Raw genomic sequence first — 16,884 nt, forward strand, 5'->3', positions numbered from 1 at the left:
CCGCAGCCGAGCAGGGACGGGGCCCGGTACGGGCTGGCCGTGAACGTGGGCAGCGCCGAGCTGCGCGAGGACTTGGTGGCCGCCTCGCGCTGCTGCAGGTCGTACTCCAGCAGCTCCTTCCGCGAGGCAAACACTTTCTGGGAACACACAGGAGCAGCTGTCAGCCAGCACAATGCCACTACCAGGTTATCTTCACTGAGTATTTCAGAGAGAAATACTTTTGAGAGGAATGAGGGATTTGTCTTTACAAGCAAGCTGGTAAAAGATAAAACTAGCACTGAGAGATAAAAGAAGCAATGAGAAGGATTCCACTGATTGGAAAAAGATATTTGCTTTTACAAATAAACTTTGGGTTTGCTGATAAATGAAATTGGATATTGAAAGATGAAAGAAACAATGAAGAAAAACCCTAAATTCCACAAGAATTAATAATTAAAAGGGAGGGTTATACACTAGAGGGAAATCTTTGGGATCAGGCGTTCTGGGAAGTCTGTACATCTCAAGTACCTCAGAAATGGGGAAAGAGAGAAGGGAAATGCAGCTGGGAAACTGGGATAAAAAGGAGGCTGCATCCTCCAAATATTGGAGAGAACCAGAGGAATGCCCCATGGCCTCTCCCTTTATTTGAATAAAGCCAGAAAGGACTCCTCTGTCTCCTTTTTGGACATAACCTCTGGTGTTTGTGGATTAATTTTCCTGACATTTTTACTGAGTATTTTGGGGAGAAGTATTTTTGAGAGGAATGAGGGATTTGTCCTTACAAACAAGCTGTGGGTCTGCTGGTAAATAAAACCAGCACTGAGAGATGAAAGAAACAATGGGAAGGATTCCACTGATTGGAAAAAGATATTTGCCTTTACAAATAAACTTTAGGTTTGCTGATAAATGAAATTGGATATTGAAAGATGAAGGAAACAATGAAGAAAAACCCTAAATTCCACAAGAATTAATAATTAAAAGGGAGGGTTATACACTAGAGGGAAATCTTTGGTATCAGGTGTATTGGGAAGTCTGTACCTCTCAAGTACCTCAGCCAATGGGGAAAGAGAGAAGGGAAATGTGGCCAGAAAATTGGTATAAAAAGGAGGTTGGGTTCTCCAAAGATTGGAGAGGCCCCAGGGGAATGCCCCATGGCCTCTCCCTTTATTCGAATTAAGTGAAAGGACTCCTCTGTCTCCTTTTTGGACATAAACCTCTGATGTTTGTGGATTAATTTTCCTGACATTTTTAACCAAGTGTTTCCAAACTTGAAATCCTTCATGGCAAGAGAAGACTTGGGAAATCTATGAGGAATATCAGCCTAACTCTTATTTATCACAGAATTCACAGAATCACCAGGTTGGAAGAGACCTTAAAGATCATTGAGTCCAACCCAGCCCCAACAGCTCAACTGAACCCTGGCCCCCAGTGCCACATCCAGGCTTTGTTAAACACACCCAGGGATGGTGACTGCACCACCTCCCCAGCAGAACATTCCAGAACTTTATCACTTTATCCTCCCTGCTGTTTAAACTACATGCAATACAACACTGGAAATGTGACAAACCCATAGTATTAACTACTGTTAATACTGGCAGAGTAAGTCAATTCTTTGAGTACTTACTCTTCAGAGTAATTTATTCTTTATATAAAGAGCCAAATATATTTAATATGCTTAAATATCACAGCCAAAAGGACATTCATGATGTAGCAGGTTTTCCAGTGTTTATGGGACTTGTTGAGCACAAATAAACATATTTAATTTATAAAACACTTCTGTAGGTCACCCTTCAGACTGGTGTGTTTTCAAACACTTGGATACATGCAAAAATTCAATTCTCTTTAATTAACCATCTGTTCAGTCTCCTGCTCTTCATGATGTAGCTGCTGAAAAAACCAGCTTCACAAGCTAGCTGAAATTTTAGTAATTAATACATAGTTTTTAGAAATTATTATTATTTTCCTGAAAATATGCAGCTGTTAATGATATCATTATCATTGTTACTGATATCATCATCTTGATTTAATGATATCATTATCACCTGCTGTTAATGATATCATTAAATCAAGAATGGCAACATCTTGGTTTTTTCTTTTTTCTAATAAACACCTGGCCCAAATCCAAACCAAAGCACGTTGTACCTGGATGATTTTGGACAGTTCATCGAAGGAGTTCTTGCAGTCCCCACAGTACTCCTGGGCTAACTGCAGGATGTACCTGTTCACACTGGCTGAGGTAGAACTGATCCCTCCACTGCTGCCAGACTCATCCTGGAACAGGGAAAGCAAAGAGGAATCACAAAGGGAGGCTCCACACAAAAATAACAACAGCAGAGCAGCACCTGAGGCAAGGACTGCCTTGGGCAGAGCCAAGGCCAGTGCGAGCCCAGCCTGAGCTCTGTGCAAGCTGCACCTGGCCCTGCTTACCTGGGGCTTCTCAGGGGCTGCCTCGTTCACTTTGCACAGCAGGTTCTCCAGCTGTGGTCGGTGTCCCATCAGCTGGTGATACACCCTGTCAGCCTTGTCCAGCAGAGTGTTGATGTTTGTCACTGCCTGCCCAGGGAAAAGGAAAGGAAACTCTTATTTCATTTTCAGAACCACAACCACCAAGCTCCAAGTCTTGTCCTTTGCCTTTTTTGGGGGGGGATCACTAAATTGTGACCCTGCAGCCTGGTTCTGCCCTGAGAAGCACTGTGGTGACACTACTGAGCACACCCTGTGGCACTACTGAGCACACCCTGTGGCACTACTGGGCACACTCTGTGACACTACTGGGCACACTCTGTGGCACTACTGAGCACATCCTGTGGCACTACACTCAGCACACCCTGTGACACTACTGAGCACATCCTGTGGCACTACTGAGCACACTGATCCTTTGGGACAGGACACAGAGTGCACAGGGCTCTTCATTCATTAGCAGGGCTCCTCAGGTGGCATGGGAAGCCAACAAAATAACCCAAATCCATCCCCTTCTGCAGCAAGGCAAGGAGATGCAGTCAGTTCATAAGTGAGGCACTGAATGATGCCTTTTGAAGAATTACTTGTCTGGTGGAGCAAAACACAAACCCAGAACGCAACGGTCAGTGAGGAGCCTTGAAGGAGCACTGATTTTAACAGGAGATGGAGCTTTGCTGTGCCCACAAGAGGGGATGGAGCCCTGCTGTGCCCACAGAGTGCCAGAGCCCCAGGAGCTCCTGCCAGCCCCACCTTCTTGCGATCCTCCTCGTTCTCGATGGGGTCCACGGCGCAGCAGGGCTTGGCGTAGAGCATGAAGTCGAAGCGGGCGTATTTACAGAAGCCACAGGCATTGCACAGGAAAGGATCCTTCTCATCATAATTGATGGACCTGCAAGGAAGGCAGCAGCTCAAAACCTGCAGCTCAAGGCGATGGAACAAAGTGAACAGGCTCGGGTAAAAGAGATGGGTGACTTTAAACACCTCGGTGACCAGACTGCCCCGGGGAAGGGAAATACTTGAGAATCAAAACCTACAGATCAGGCAATAAAAAAAGTCCTTCCAGCAGTGCCACGTTCTGGCTGGAAAAAGCAGGAACAGAAATTGTTCCTAACAATTCCACTGTAATGACAGTAATTCCCGGCAGAAAGTCAGGCTGGGGCACTGTGTCCTTTAGGAGAACACAGATGAAGGAACTGTTCTGGTTTGTAGGGTTTGGCCTTTGCCCTGCACTTCTCCCCAGTGCAGAGCAGGGCAGCAGACAGAACTGATTTATAGCTCCCAGAGCTCCAGAAGGGATGTGGAAACCTTTCCACACACCAGCAATCACCAGGAAAGAGCCTGCTAAACACCTCGAATCCCATGAGAATTAGAGAGGAATAGGGACAACAATAAGGGGAAAGAGATATCAGATAAGGAGACAAAAGTGACAAAAGAGAAGAATTTCTAAGGCTGTAGTAGAAGTGTGAATAGCACACAGTACATTACCCCTGAGCCTGCTCTGAATGAGGAAAGCACAACAAAAGCCATGAATAGAACTGTCTGTCCAGCCCAGCCAGGGATCCTGGGGGAAGCCCTGCAATCCCCCAGCTGAACTCCAGCCTCCAGCCCAGGCAGGCCAAAAATAACCTGCTCCGGGGAATTCTGTGCTGTGAACTTCGAGGCTGGATGTGAAACTTCAGCTGGCTGAGAATTGTGCTCCCAGGCTCCTTTTGTTAGCCTGCATTACATTAAATCCCTGTAAGCCTGTTTTATACTTCCCCACTAATTTGATTGTGTGCTTGTATTAACCAGAATGGGGGATTTACATGGCAGGGGGTGTGGGGCACCCGGGAGGGCTCTGGGGGACACTCACACCTGCACTTGGGGCACTGCTACACATTCTGGGGACACCCACAGAGCTGCACTTGGGGCACTGGTAGATGTTCTGGGGACACAGGGACTCTGGGGACACACATAGGGACACTGGGGACACACACAGACCTGCACTTGTGGCACTGTTACACGTTCTGGGGGCAGACACAGTGACCCTGGGGGCACTGGGGGCACACACAGTGACACAGTGACACACAGACCTGCACTTGTGGCACTGGTAGGCGTTCTGGGGGCACAGACAGTGACTCTGGGAGCACACACAGTGACTTTAGGGACACACACAGTGACCCTGGCTTGCACTTGTGGCACTGGTAGACGTTCTGGGGGCACAGACAGTGACTCTGGGAGCACACACAGTGACTCTGGGGGCACACACAGTGACCCTGGCTTGCACTTGTGGCACTGGTACACGTTCTGGGGGCACACACAGTGACTCTGGGGGCACACACAGTGACTCTGGGGGCACTGGGGGCACACACAGTGACTCTGGGAGCACACACAGTGACTTTAGGGACACACACAGTGACACTGACTTGCACTTGTAGCACTGGTACACGTTCTGGGGGCACACACAGTGACTCTGGGGGCACACACAGTGACACTCAGTGACCCTGACCTGCACTTGTGGCACTGGTAGACGTTCTCGCCGCAGTTGCCGCACACGCCGGGGTTGGCGGGCACCGAGGCGCTGCAGCGCGGGCACTGCAGGGTCTCGGTGGATGCCTGGTAGTTCTCGTAGAAGTCGGCGAACTCGATCATCAGGTTGGAGGCCACGATGGGCAGGGGCAGATCGATCTTCACCTCCGTCTGCCCCGGGGTCAGCTGCACCTTCTTGGCCTTGTGCCAGCGAGCCGGCCTGCAGGAGGGAGGGAAGGGAAGGGAGGGAAGCAAAGGAAGATAAAGGAAGGGAAGGTTTTCCACAGGGAAGTTCCCTCCCCACCCACATGTGAGGAAAAGCCAAATGCAACCGTCTCGGCTCCAAATCTCCTTTAACTGGGATGAATGGAGAGCAGTTCTAGGATTCGTTTCCTTAGCTTCTGTATTGACATGATATGTAGCCAGAAATACATTTTAAGCCTTTATCCTCTTCATAGAGAGAGACTGTTTGGGATTAAAGAGCTGTTGATGCCTCATGGAAAAACTTTAATTCTACAGACATTTTCTAGGGATTTTCACCTCCATTTTTTTATTAGTAAGGACATTTGCATGAAAACAGGATATTTATTTCTTAAAGATCTCATCTGCTCCCACTGCTTATTCTCAACCTGAAGTCAGAATCCTCTCTTTGTGACATCATAATCCTCTCCACAGCAGCCACTTGTGATGTCACAGAGGATTAAGACTTCAAATAAGCAATAAGCGGCGGGCACAGATTAATCCCTAAGCCAGAGAGATCTGATTCTGGTGAGAACATCTCAAGAAGTAAGAAGGGGAAGCACATAAGCAGGACTGGCTCCAGACTGAGCAGTGTGTTGAAAAGGAGCCATTTCTGGTAGGTAAAACAGAGCTGAGTGAGACCATCCAACTTCTAATTTTAATTCTACTCTATGGCTTCAAAGAAACAATGTTAATGCTTTCAGCATTCCTGGACATGCTGCAAAGTCCAAATCCCTTTTGGAGTCAAACTACCCATGAAGTGCTCTCAGTTTTACTGCTGGTTCCCACACAATTAAGTCAGGTGCTTTAAAGCGAGCCTGGACAAAATCAGAATCCACAAATTTTATAGACATTCTTCAAGCTTCAGAGGAAATCTGGATCTTTGCTTCCACAATTGTAGGGGATTCAGAACAATCCCACCCAATGTGGGCTAAGAGTGATGAGTAATAGTCTAAGGAGGAACCTTGGGGAAAAACAAGCCAAGGGAACGAATCCGATTCAGAGACTGCACACAAAACTTGATGAACGTACTTGTTCTTCAGCTCCACGATGGCCTGCACGGTCCTGTTGTTGTAGTAGAGGTTGATGGTTCTCACCATCTTGGTTCGTTTCAGGTCCCCAATCTTCACTGTCACCTTGCTGATGGTGTGGCTGCCAATGAGCTTCACCACCTGCTGCGTGGTCGTGTAGCGCGTGTCCACTTTGATGGACGACAGCTTGATGTACTGGGGAGACAGAGCAAGGGCACACTGCCTGTCAGAGGGCACCCCAAAACCTCAGGGGCACAGGAAACCAAGGGTTGGGATCCCTGCTGTACTGGGGAGACAGAGCAAGGACACACTGCCTGTCAGAGGGCACCCCAAAACCTCAGGGACACAGGAAACCACACCTGGAAAGGGCTGGGATCCCTGATGTACTGGGGAGACAAACCAAGGGAACACTGCCTGTCTGAGAGCACCCCAAAACCTCAGGGACACGGGAAACCAAGGGTTGGGCTCCCTGCTGTACTTGGGAGACAAAGCAGGAACACACTGCCTGTCAGAGGGCACCCCAAAACCTCAGGGACACAGGAAACCACACCTGGAAAGGGTTGGGATCCCCACCACTGGAAAGGATTTAATAACTGCAGTTAGTGCTGGTGTCATGCAGAGTAGCTGGAGCTGTGTCAGGGGAGGGTTAGGCTGGATCAGGAAAGGTTCTTCCCCCAGAGGGTGCAGGCACTGCCCAGGCTCCCCAGGGAATGGGCACAGCCCTGAGGCTGCCAGAGCTCCAGGAGCATTGGGACAGCACTCCCAGGGATGCCCAGGGTGGGATTGTTGGGATGTCTGTGCAGAGCCAGGCTTGGATTTGATCCTTGTGAGCCCTTTCCAACGCAGGATGTTCCATGGCTGTGTGATTCCAGGGTTACTTACACAGAAAGGCACCTCGGGGTTGTTGCAGACAAGGCAAGGATCACTCTCCAGGTAGTAGCCATCAAATTCCACAAGCCCAGACAATGTGCTGGAATGAGGGAACAACACTCACACATGGACTTGGGCATTTGCTGCATTAAACCCAGGCCATTCAACTAGAATCACTTTAATTTCCCCCATTTCCCAGTCCCAGTGTGTAACAGAACTGTTCCAATGTAAATCACACTGGAAGTAACAGCTTTTAACTAAGCATTTTTATTGTAATTATCAATGGCCAAGGTGGGACCAAGAACATAACTCTCAAAACTGCAAATCTCTATTCTCCAGCTGGGCCTAAGATTTTATAGCATTTACTGACTGACAGCAGAAGAGCTCAAGCCAAGCTCTGCTGGAAGGGCCCAATGTCAGGTTTGCATCTGGCAGAAAGGATTCTGCTGCTCTCCCAAGCCCAGCAGGCACAAACCTCAGCAGGGCCCATCCCCAGCGCCTTCCCTGGGTACTCCCCATGGATGGAGCTCGGCTGGAAAGCCCTCCAGTGACCTGGATCAATGGCACAAGTGACTCACTTGTAGATGTTGGAGTTGGGGTGGTTGGTGAGAATGTGGTTTTGAGTCCGGAGGATCTCCACGGCCTTTTGGGAATATTCCTTCAGCTGAAAGAAAACCAGGCAAAGACATTCCTCAAAACAATGCTTTCATTGCTACACAGACACAAATATCCTCATCTTGTGGTGTTGCAGGTGCCCCAAAAGAAGTACACACCACACCCACAGGAATTTATGTGTTTAAATCATTATCCAGGACTGTAATTGATCCTAAAATTTGAGATTTACGCAGTGAGTGCTGTTTGTCAGTCAATCCCTGCAAGTGCCTGCCAAGATTTGTACAGGATTCCCCACTTTAAACATACTCATGCAAGTATCAATGGGTCTAAATTATTTGTTCTCAATCCCACTGATCCCCTAAAAGAGGCCACAACTTCCTTTGTTCAAAAACCATGGTTACAAAATATTTCTAAGAGCTGCAATATCAAAAATCTATAAACTGGAGCTGCCAGATCCACAAAAGCCTCCTGTGGGAAAGAAGTATTTTTCTCAATAAAAACCCACCAGCACAATTTCACCCCCAAAACAATAAAACAAAACCCCACACTTCCAAATTCTTTAAGGATCCTACTTTTTTTTAACATTAAAGTTCTAATAACATGAAGAATTTCCAGCAGAAGCTCTTCTGACAGAAAATCTGTGCCAGCTGTATCAAAAATGAGCACCTGGCATGCTGCACCTCCCTTCTGGAATGTCACTGTACCTTTTTCTCAGTCTGCTGTGTTTTCAGGGAGAAATATCCCAGGAGATCTACAAACTGGGCAGCCTTTCTTCCATAGGCTGGGAGCTCTGGCCAGATGGACCACATGAGATCCAGCAGTAACTCCTGCTGGGACTTGTTGGAGTTCCTGTGGGGTGGATTACAGACAATCAGGGTTCTTGTGCAGAAGAACATAAGCTCCAGTCCACCAAAGTGGGAAACCATCATCTTGCAGAGCCCACAGAGCTAAATCCCACCATCCCTTGAACCCATCTGTTTTCCAGCACTCCAAAACAAAAGCAGCTGTCCTGCAATAACTGAAGGGAGCTCTGAAGGAATCCAGCCCCCCAAAGCACTCCTCTCCCCACACAGCTCCCAACTTTTCACGGTGGGAGTCTGGATCTGCCTCAGAAATTCACTTTGCCCACAAACACCTGCTCCTGGTCACGACAGGAGTGAGATTTTACAGGCAGAAATGAAGTGCTCCTTGCAGGTGACAACTGAGATCGATCACGGTTAAGTCACAACTTCCACCTCTGGCCCCAGTAACTGCAAACCACGAGGGCAATTCCAGAGGGGCCCAACACCTGCAGGCTCCAGCGTCCTTCAGGGAGAGGCTCTGGCCCTGAGGCAGCCCCAGGCTCACCTGTAGATGTGCAGGGCCAGGCAGTGGGCCTGCCACCTCACTGAGGAGGAGTTGGATTCCAGCAGGAAGCAGCGCAGGAACTGGATGAGGGTCTCCTTGTCAGCAAACTTGTTCAGCTGGTTCACCAGGGCCGTGCACAGCTGGTCCTCCTGGCTGCCTGAACCCTCACCTAGGGACACAGGGAGGGCTTTAGGGAGAAGATAAATGCAGCACCTCACAGGCAGGCCACTCTGCTATTTCAAAGAGTCAGGATAATGGGGACAAATTATTATGTTTCAGGTAACAAGAAAGTTTAATATTCATGTCTTTTTCAAAAATATAACCCAGCACTCCTGATTAACAGGAAAAAAACTGCAGGAAAACTTGCCAGTGAGGACGTGAGAAATGTGCTACACAACCTGATAAAAAGAAAAGGACTGACCATGAGGCAATGAAAAGACTCACAGAGAACCATCTGATGGTGAAAGCCAAAGCGGCTCCTTGAAGAAAAGCCAAGAGAGAATTTATGCCCGTGACTTTTATAGGGAAGCTTAATTACTTTCCCAGGACTGTGGATATTCATTAAGCAGCAGCCCTGGCTCCAGCAGAGCTTCCAAGGCAGCCAGAGGAAACAAGTCTGAACACAATCACTGCAGAGCACAGCTAACTGGGTGTGCATCCCCAGGATTTGTTTTAATCCTCGTGAGCCTTTCAGCCTCCTACAACCCAGGATGGGCAAGTTAAGTGGAAGCTGCTTCATCACTAGATTAGGTAACACCATTAGACAACTTCAAACCCACTCAAGGCAATAAACACAGCGGGTTTGGGATGTCCTCAGCACGTGGTTTCAGCCCAACTCTCAGGACACACCGCTTCACCTTAGTCCCCTCTGCACATGGGAAAACTGCTCCTCTCTCCTGATGGTGGCTGTGGGTGCCCTTGCCACGAGCCATGACCCTTTCCCAACAGCAGGATTTATCATCCAGCTCTTTCTGAACAGAGTAAGAAAGGCTGTGAGGAGCAGACTTGCTCCCTAAAACCACAGGACAGGGCCCTGCTGCCCCTCACCCTCTCGCTCCTTCTCCTTTTCCTCCTTCTTGCTCTTTTTGGTGGAGGATTTGCTCTGCGCTGCCGCCTGCCCCGAGCCTGATGCTGCAGGAGCTGAGCTGGAAGAGGTGCTGGAAGCTCCAGAGGATGAAGCCACAGACAGCACTTTGCTGCCACACAGAGCACAAGACAACAGCTGCAGGAGAACCGGGGACACTCCTTCGTCTACCAGGAAGCTGACTTGGAGCAGGAAATAGAGAACCGCTGTGGAGGAAAGGGGAAAATGTTTGAATCACACAATCATGGAATTTCCTGAGCTGGAAAAGGCCCACAGGGATTGAATCCAACCCAGGTCCTGCACAGACACCCCAACAATCCCACCCTGGGCATCCTTGAGAGCGTTGTCCAAATGCTTCTGGAGCTCTGGCAGCCTCAGGGCTGTGCCCATTCCCTGGGGAGCCTGGGCAGTGCCTGCACCCTCTGGGGGAAGAACCTTTCCCTGATCTCCAACCTAACCTTGCTCCATGCCACTAAAGGCTGAATTAAAAAAGAAAAGAAAGAAACAAAAAAGTAAAAAAACCCAGCCTAAACCAAAAGCCTTTGTACACAAGAACCAAACTCCCACAACTGTCCTGTCCCTGGACCATAGAAGCCTAACACTGGGGTACACCAGGTACAGTGGCTCATCCCAAATGACTCCCTGGCACAATGGCAGCACAAGCCAGAGAACACAGATCTCCTGTTCCTCTAAGTTATCCATTACAGCACATTTTGCTCTTTAGCCAAGGACCAGATGCAATTAGGGCACTGGGATAATTAGTACTGGAAACAGTTCAGTCCTATTAAGACCCTCATCTGTGCTGAGCTTCGCCATCTGAGCCACCTCGATCCCAACCACGACACCACTGCTCCCCCAAGCCCTGTGAGACAGAACTCACAGTCATCCTTGATGCAGAATTTCTGCCAGTTCACTGTTCTCTGCGTGGCAATCTCTGCACAAGCCTTCAAATGTTCCATCTGCAGGCACAAAGGGATGGGATGAGAGCACATCAGCGCTCCTGTCACACCAACACCACCCCAAGGCCCTTTCCCTGCTCCTGCCCTTACCAGGGAGATCAGGGTGTCGTACTGCAGGGCAGAGCCTGAGCTGGCTGTCACCACACTGGCCCTCAGGAAGATGCCCTGCTCCTCCAGCAGCTTCTTGATGCCACGCACGTGCGAGTCCAGCGTGTGCAGGTCCCGCAGCTGCCGGTACTTGTCCTTGGAGCCGCAGATGAACAGCAGCAGCTTGCGCACCTGGCGCCGCACGAACGGCGTCTGCTGGATCATCAGGTACTGCAGGGGGAAGCCAGGGCACAGTAAGATCACACTGGCCACCAAAAATGAGGGGTTTCTTCCAAAAGGTAAACAGATAGGAGATGAGTTCGCCCAGCTTTAATCCTGTAAGTCCCAGGCAGAACAGACACTGCACAGCAGCACTGTACCACTTGCTGGAAACATCTCCAACCTCAAACAAACACCCAACCAAGGCTAATTAAGAAATCCTAACTCATACTTGTGTAAATGTAAGATAACTTGTTATGTCAAGTAGGAAGCAAACTGAGAACACAAACACCAAATATCTTCCTGATTTCTTTTTTAAGGCCCAAGTACCAACAGCTGAGCATGATGTTACATTTTTCCATCTCACAGCAGGTTTTCTCCCTAAGCTTTGTGGCAGCAACCACTGAGTTTCAAGAAATAACAGCAACCTCATTTTTCATGTGTGTTTTCCTACAGATTCCTGTTCAACAGAAATACACAAAGCCAACTGTTCACCTTCTTTCAAGGGGATTAAAAATACAAGATGGAGCTGAGATCAGCCCTGCAAAAGCTCATCTCTCCCATGAAAGAAATCATTGTTGGAGTTTTCTTGTGGAAATCTGCAGGTGTATCATGTTCTTGCTTACCTCAGACAAAAAGTAGAACCAAGAGTGATCAAAGATGGGCGGGGGGATGCGGGAGTTGGTGTCTGCAATCTTCTTGATCTGGTAGGGCAGGCGCAGCACCATCTCTGTCAGGAGCTGAGTGTAGGCCTCAAAAACATCTGCAGCATGACCCTGGCAGCAAGAGAAATCCCTCAGGCTCTGAGCACACCCAGTGTGGTGCCATGATGAATGACAGGGTGCTTTTGGTGAATTTTTAAAAACAACACATTTCTGCCCCTTTGCAGCCCAAAGAACGTTCCCAAATGATGAGTAAGAACCTGCACAAAGCCTTGAACTGGATGGCAGCTGTGAGGATGCACTAAGCTAGTCTGGAGCAATAAAGCAGTTCAACTCAGCAGACATTCTTACATTTAATCAGGCTTTTTGCACTGCACCTGTACAAACACCAAACCATGGCATAATGGCACCACAGTGGTGCAACAAGCCTGGGAATTACTGTGGAAATTCCCATCCACCATTCCACTTCCTTGGCACACTAAGTTCAGGAATTCTGCCTGCCAAGCACAGGCAGTCATGGGCTGGAGCAGCTTCCCTTCAGGATGATTAACAATTCCTCCAGGAACAGCTCCATAGAACCCTTGGTTAGGAGTGCACCAAGTGAGAGATGGGAGAGGAGCTGAGCTGCCCTGTGAGAACTGGAGCACTCCCAGTTGTAACTTTGTGCCACAAGATGGATTTTGGTTGCTCTTCTAAGGGCAAACTCCTGGTGCAGGGCTGCTTTCCCAGCTGTGTGCAGCCTCCCCTCAGCGCAGGCCCTGCCCAGCTCCCAGCACAGGCAGGACTCACCTTCACGTACTGGCGGAGGAAAAAGGGGCTCATGTCAGGGGGAGAGGAGGTGGTGTGAGGCTTCAGCAGCTGGCTGGTGGCCACGGGCTCTTCATCATTCTGCTGGCTCTTCCAGTACTCCAGCAGGGACTTGAGCACGTGCAGACAGTAATCAACAGCACCAGAGCTCAGCAAGGCAGCTGCTGTGGCACTGGAGATCAGGGAGGAAGCCTGGAACAGAGGGAAGGAGCTGGATCAGGAACACACCTGGGAACCTGCAGTGAGGAGAGCTGGGGCAGCCCTGAGCACCTGCTGACAGTGTGGGCAAGAGAGCAGGTCTGGATGAAACTTTGCAGGCAGCTTTTAAGTTTGGGGTTTGTTTGAGGTTGGGGTTTTTGGGGTTTTTTTTGTGTTTATGAAAAGCAACTCAAATATTTACAGAGACTCTTTTGAACAAGTGCTTAGTAAAGGAAAACAAATAAAATCTCCTCTTAAGTCTAATCTCCCCTCGACACATGTGCCAGAGGCCACTCTGCTGTGGATTAGACGACTAGGGCTTTTTTCTCTTCTTTTTTTTCCCCTTCTTTTTTTTGTTTTTAAGTTGGGATTTCTATTTGTTTATCTGGGATTTGGCCAGCTGGGCGTGAATCCTGGTAGAGAAAGAGTCCCTGTTGCAGCTGCCGCTCACAGGCTCTGCTCCACCCAGGTATTGCTCCACCTGCATTCTGCAAGACGAGGAGCTTTGATTTCTGTGGGAAGCTCAAGTGAGTAACAAAGGCTGGAGAAAAAGCTACTGTAAATAAAACTATTAAAGCAGCCCTGTAAATCCAAACAAACCCCACAGCTCATAAGCTCATTAAAATTTGATGCAGTTCAGACTAAATTTTTTAACCTCTATGCTTTTTTATTAATCTCCTTCCCACCACACATACTGCTTTTTATGCCTTATTACTGTACCTTTTAGCAACAAATATCTAAGGAATCCTCTTAGCGACTTTTACGTTGACACAGCAGCATATTGCTTTCCAATAATCACATTACAAATCCTCTTTAACCCCTTCAGCACTGGTGAGATGCAAGGGAAAAATCTGCCAGACCCTTTTAAGTACCATCATTAATGTGCTGCCCTGAGCTCAGTCTGGAACCATGCACAAAACAAGAGCATCCAATTGTCTTTACACGGCTGCTTCCTCCAGCCCTACTTTCAAAACTCTTTTTCCACAAGAGTTCAGTAACACTACAGGTTCCCTATAAATTTTTCCAAAGCACTCTCAAGGATGTTTCAGTTTTACATCTGTTATTTCAGTTTGTAGCTTTCAGATCATTTTTGATGAACAAAAGCCCTCCAAGCACATCATGGAATCCCAGACTGGTTTGGCTTGGAAGAGACCTTAAAGTTCATCCTACTCCACCCTCTGCCATGGGCAGGGACACCTTCCTCTCTCCCACTTTGCTTCAAGCCCCATCCAGCCTGGCCTTGGGCACTGCCAGGGATCCAGGGGCAGCCACAGCTTCTCTGGGCACCCTGTGCCAGGGCCTGCCCACCCTCACAGGGAAGGATTTCTTCCCAATATCTGATCTAAATTCCCCCTCTTTCAATCTGACCCTTCCCCCCTTGTCCTGTCACTCCAGCTCATGATGAAAAGTCCCTCTCTGGCTTTCCTGCAGTCCCTTCAGACCCTGGCAGGTGTTGTGGGGTCTCCACAAAACCACACAACCTTCTCCTCTCCATGCTGAGCACTCCCAACTGTCCCAGCCTGTCTCCATAGGGGAGGTGCTCCAGTCCCCTCTGTGGCCTCCTCTGCACTTGCTCCAACAATTCCATGAGTTCTCATGTTGAGAACACCAGAACTGTGTGCAGTGCTCCAGGTGGGGTCTTGTTAGAGCTGAGTAAAGGGAGAGAAAATCATCCCCTGACAAATCAATCTGGAGAATGTACCTCACAAATGGAAGTCTTGGATCCTGACTTGGTCCTGGACATGAAGACACTGAGCAGCCTCATCACCACCAAGTGCACCTCGTTCACAGGGGAGCGCTCGTTTTTCTTGGACACATCCTGCAGGAAAAGACACATCCTGCTGCTCAATGCCAGAGCTGAGCAGTGTCCCAAGCCTCTCAAGTTCAGTGCTCTGATCCTCAGGAAGCATTTCTAATTTAAGCTCAAGCAGCAGAACTGAAAAAGCAGCACAAATGCCTCAACAGAAGGGTAGGCAGTGGCCTGGCTGCCAGAGAACAGTCCCATACAAATGAAAAGCTACATATGCCAATCATGTATTTACTGATCATGGCTCTTCTCAGAGTTTAATTCCAGCAAAACAAATTGTCATGCTCCCTTGTGGATGTCAGACCCAGGAAACAGTGGGAGTTCCTCTCATGTCATTTTCTACCTTACGTGAAAGGAGGCAAGAGGAATGAACTGCCTGACCACATCCACACAGCAATGTTTCTGTGGCTCCCAAGCATTTAATTCCTCCAAGGAAAGAAACCCTGTCTAGAACGAGCAAATTCAGAGCAACAGCCCACACTGCACTTTACCTTTTTGTCCATGCCCAGCTCTGCAATCAGCTGGGACAGAAGGTTATCCAAAGCTCCCTTGTCTTTCTCATCCTCCCCATCTAGGTCTGTTGTGAGCATCAGAATAACCTGGGAAAAGCAGCCAGAGAATTATTAGAGGGCAGGTTCCACATTATCAAGATAACTATTTCTCTTTCACTAAACAGCACTGATTTTATCTTGATTTATATGTGCTCTTTCCCAAATCCAGCCTGTGCCTCACATCCTAATATGAACATTCAGCATAAAGCCACAAGACCTTCCCAAACACAGTGGAGCTCAAGGATTGGAGCCCTCAGGCTCCTCAGTCAGCTGTAAAGTCACACTGAGAAAGGGCACAAGTCCAGCAAAAACCTGTGGGTAAGGAATGTTTTGCAACAGAGGGACTCACACTGTGACTGGGCAGGAAGGAGAAAAGCACATGCAAATAGAAACAGTGATTGAACTGTTTGATTTGGGCTTAACTCTGAGCCCTCCTCACTCACCTGCATGTAAGGGATGGCCCGGACCCCCCCCACGTTCCTCAGCTGGGGCAGATTCTGCAGCAGCCTCTCCAGCAGCATCAGCCTGACCATGTGCAGCCTGGGGATTCAGTAATCAGTAATGAGACACAGCCCAGAACACACCACACCCAGCAGGGTCTCCAGGAGAGCACTGCAATCTGCCCCAGAAACCCTAAGCCATCAAATCCTCCCAGGGAGGACAGGACTTGCTCAGACTTCACAGGGGAGAGAAGCCAAAGATGCAGAGCACCTCTGACAATGGAGTCACACTGCCCAGGCCTGGCCACCTGGGGACTGCAACTGCATGGGAACATCCTGCAAATCAGCTCCACACTGCTCTGGAGAGGGGACTGAGCACCTGTTCCCACAGAATGAAAAGCTGCCCATGTTCCCAAAGGACATTTCCACCTGCTTTTGTCCTAACAGTGAATTTCATAGGCTCCCAACATTTCAGTGAGTCCGTGTTAACAAGATTCATGCAGCATTTTTTCATCACTTCCTAGAGGCAGCAGTTTTGTGGGACACACACTGGGTGTATTTATCACACCACATGATGATTGCACAGAGGGTGCAGGTACTGCCCAGGCTCCCCAGGGAATGGGCACAGCCCTGAGGCTTGCCAGAGCTCCAGAAGTGTTTGGACAACATTGGGATGTAGAGGGTGGGATTGCTGGGATGTCTGTGCAGGGCCAGGGGTTGGACTGGATGACATTTGTGGGTCCCTTCCACCTCAGGACACTCCATGATTTTGCAATGGCAGTTCGCTCTAGTCTGTGTTTCTGACTTTCCACTTTGGTTACCCAGCAGTCACAAATCCCACTCCTGGCACTGCAGCCCCCTCCTCTGCAAACATCCCCAGAGCACAGAGCTGCTCTTCCTCGAGAGGAAACAAAGCCTCTTGCCTGTTGCTGGTGTGGACGTCCCCCTCTGCCTCCCCTTCCCCCTCGGAGCCCTCTCCCTCCTGCTGGCCCGTGGTGGTGCTGATGGCTCCTGGGCTGG

At 49.0% G+C, this 16,884-nt stretch overlaps 1 protein-coding gene across 1 annotated transcript in view; it reads right to left on the reverse strand.

The window, feature by feature from the left end:
* Positions 1–16,884, reverse strand: part of UBR4 (ubiquitin protein ligase E3 component n-recognin 4) — an 84,923-nt gene that overhangs the window by 28,869 nt on the left and 39,170 nt on the right. The window contains 19 exon segments of the mRNA XM_031062929.1: positions 1–137; positions 2,122–2,250; positions 2,407–2,532; positions 3,190–3,328; positions 4,928–5,167; positions 6,220–6,413; positions 7,101–7,188; positions 7,667–7,752; positions 8,408–8,552; positions 9,051–9,219; positions 10,098–10,340; positions 11,015–11,093; positions 11,184–11,411; positions 12,026–12,175; positions 12,851–13,060; positions 14,769–14,885; positions 15,365–15,472; positions 15,868–15,964; positions 16,788–16,884. The exon segment at positions 1–137 is cut by the window's left edge and continues 7 nt beyond it; the exon segment at positions 16,788–16,884 is cut by the window's right edge and continues 11 nt beyond it. Coding sequence (XP_030918789.1) covers positions 1–137; positions 2,122–2,250; positions 2,407–2,532; positions 3,190–3,328; positions 4,928–5,167; positions 6,220–6,413; positions 7,101–7,188; positions 7,667–7,752; positions 8,408–8,552; positions 9,051–9,219; positions 10,098–10,340; positions 11,015–11,093; positions 11,184–11,411; positions 12,026–12,175; positions 12,851–13,060; positions 14,769–14,885; positions 15,365–15,472; positions 15,868–15,964; positions 16,788–16,884 — 2,782 coding nt within the window.

Source organism: Geospiza fortis, unplaced genomic scaffold, assembly GCF_000277835.1.
Source record: "Geospiza fortis unplaced genomic scaffold, GeoFor_1.0 scaffold353, whole genome shotgun sequence".
In the NCBI taxonomy this organism is placed as follows: domain Eukaryota; kingdom Metazoa; phylum Chordata; class Aves; order Passeriformes; family Thraupidae; genus Geospiza; species Geospiza fortis.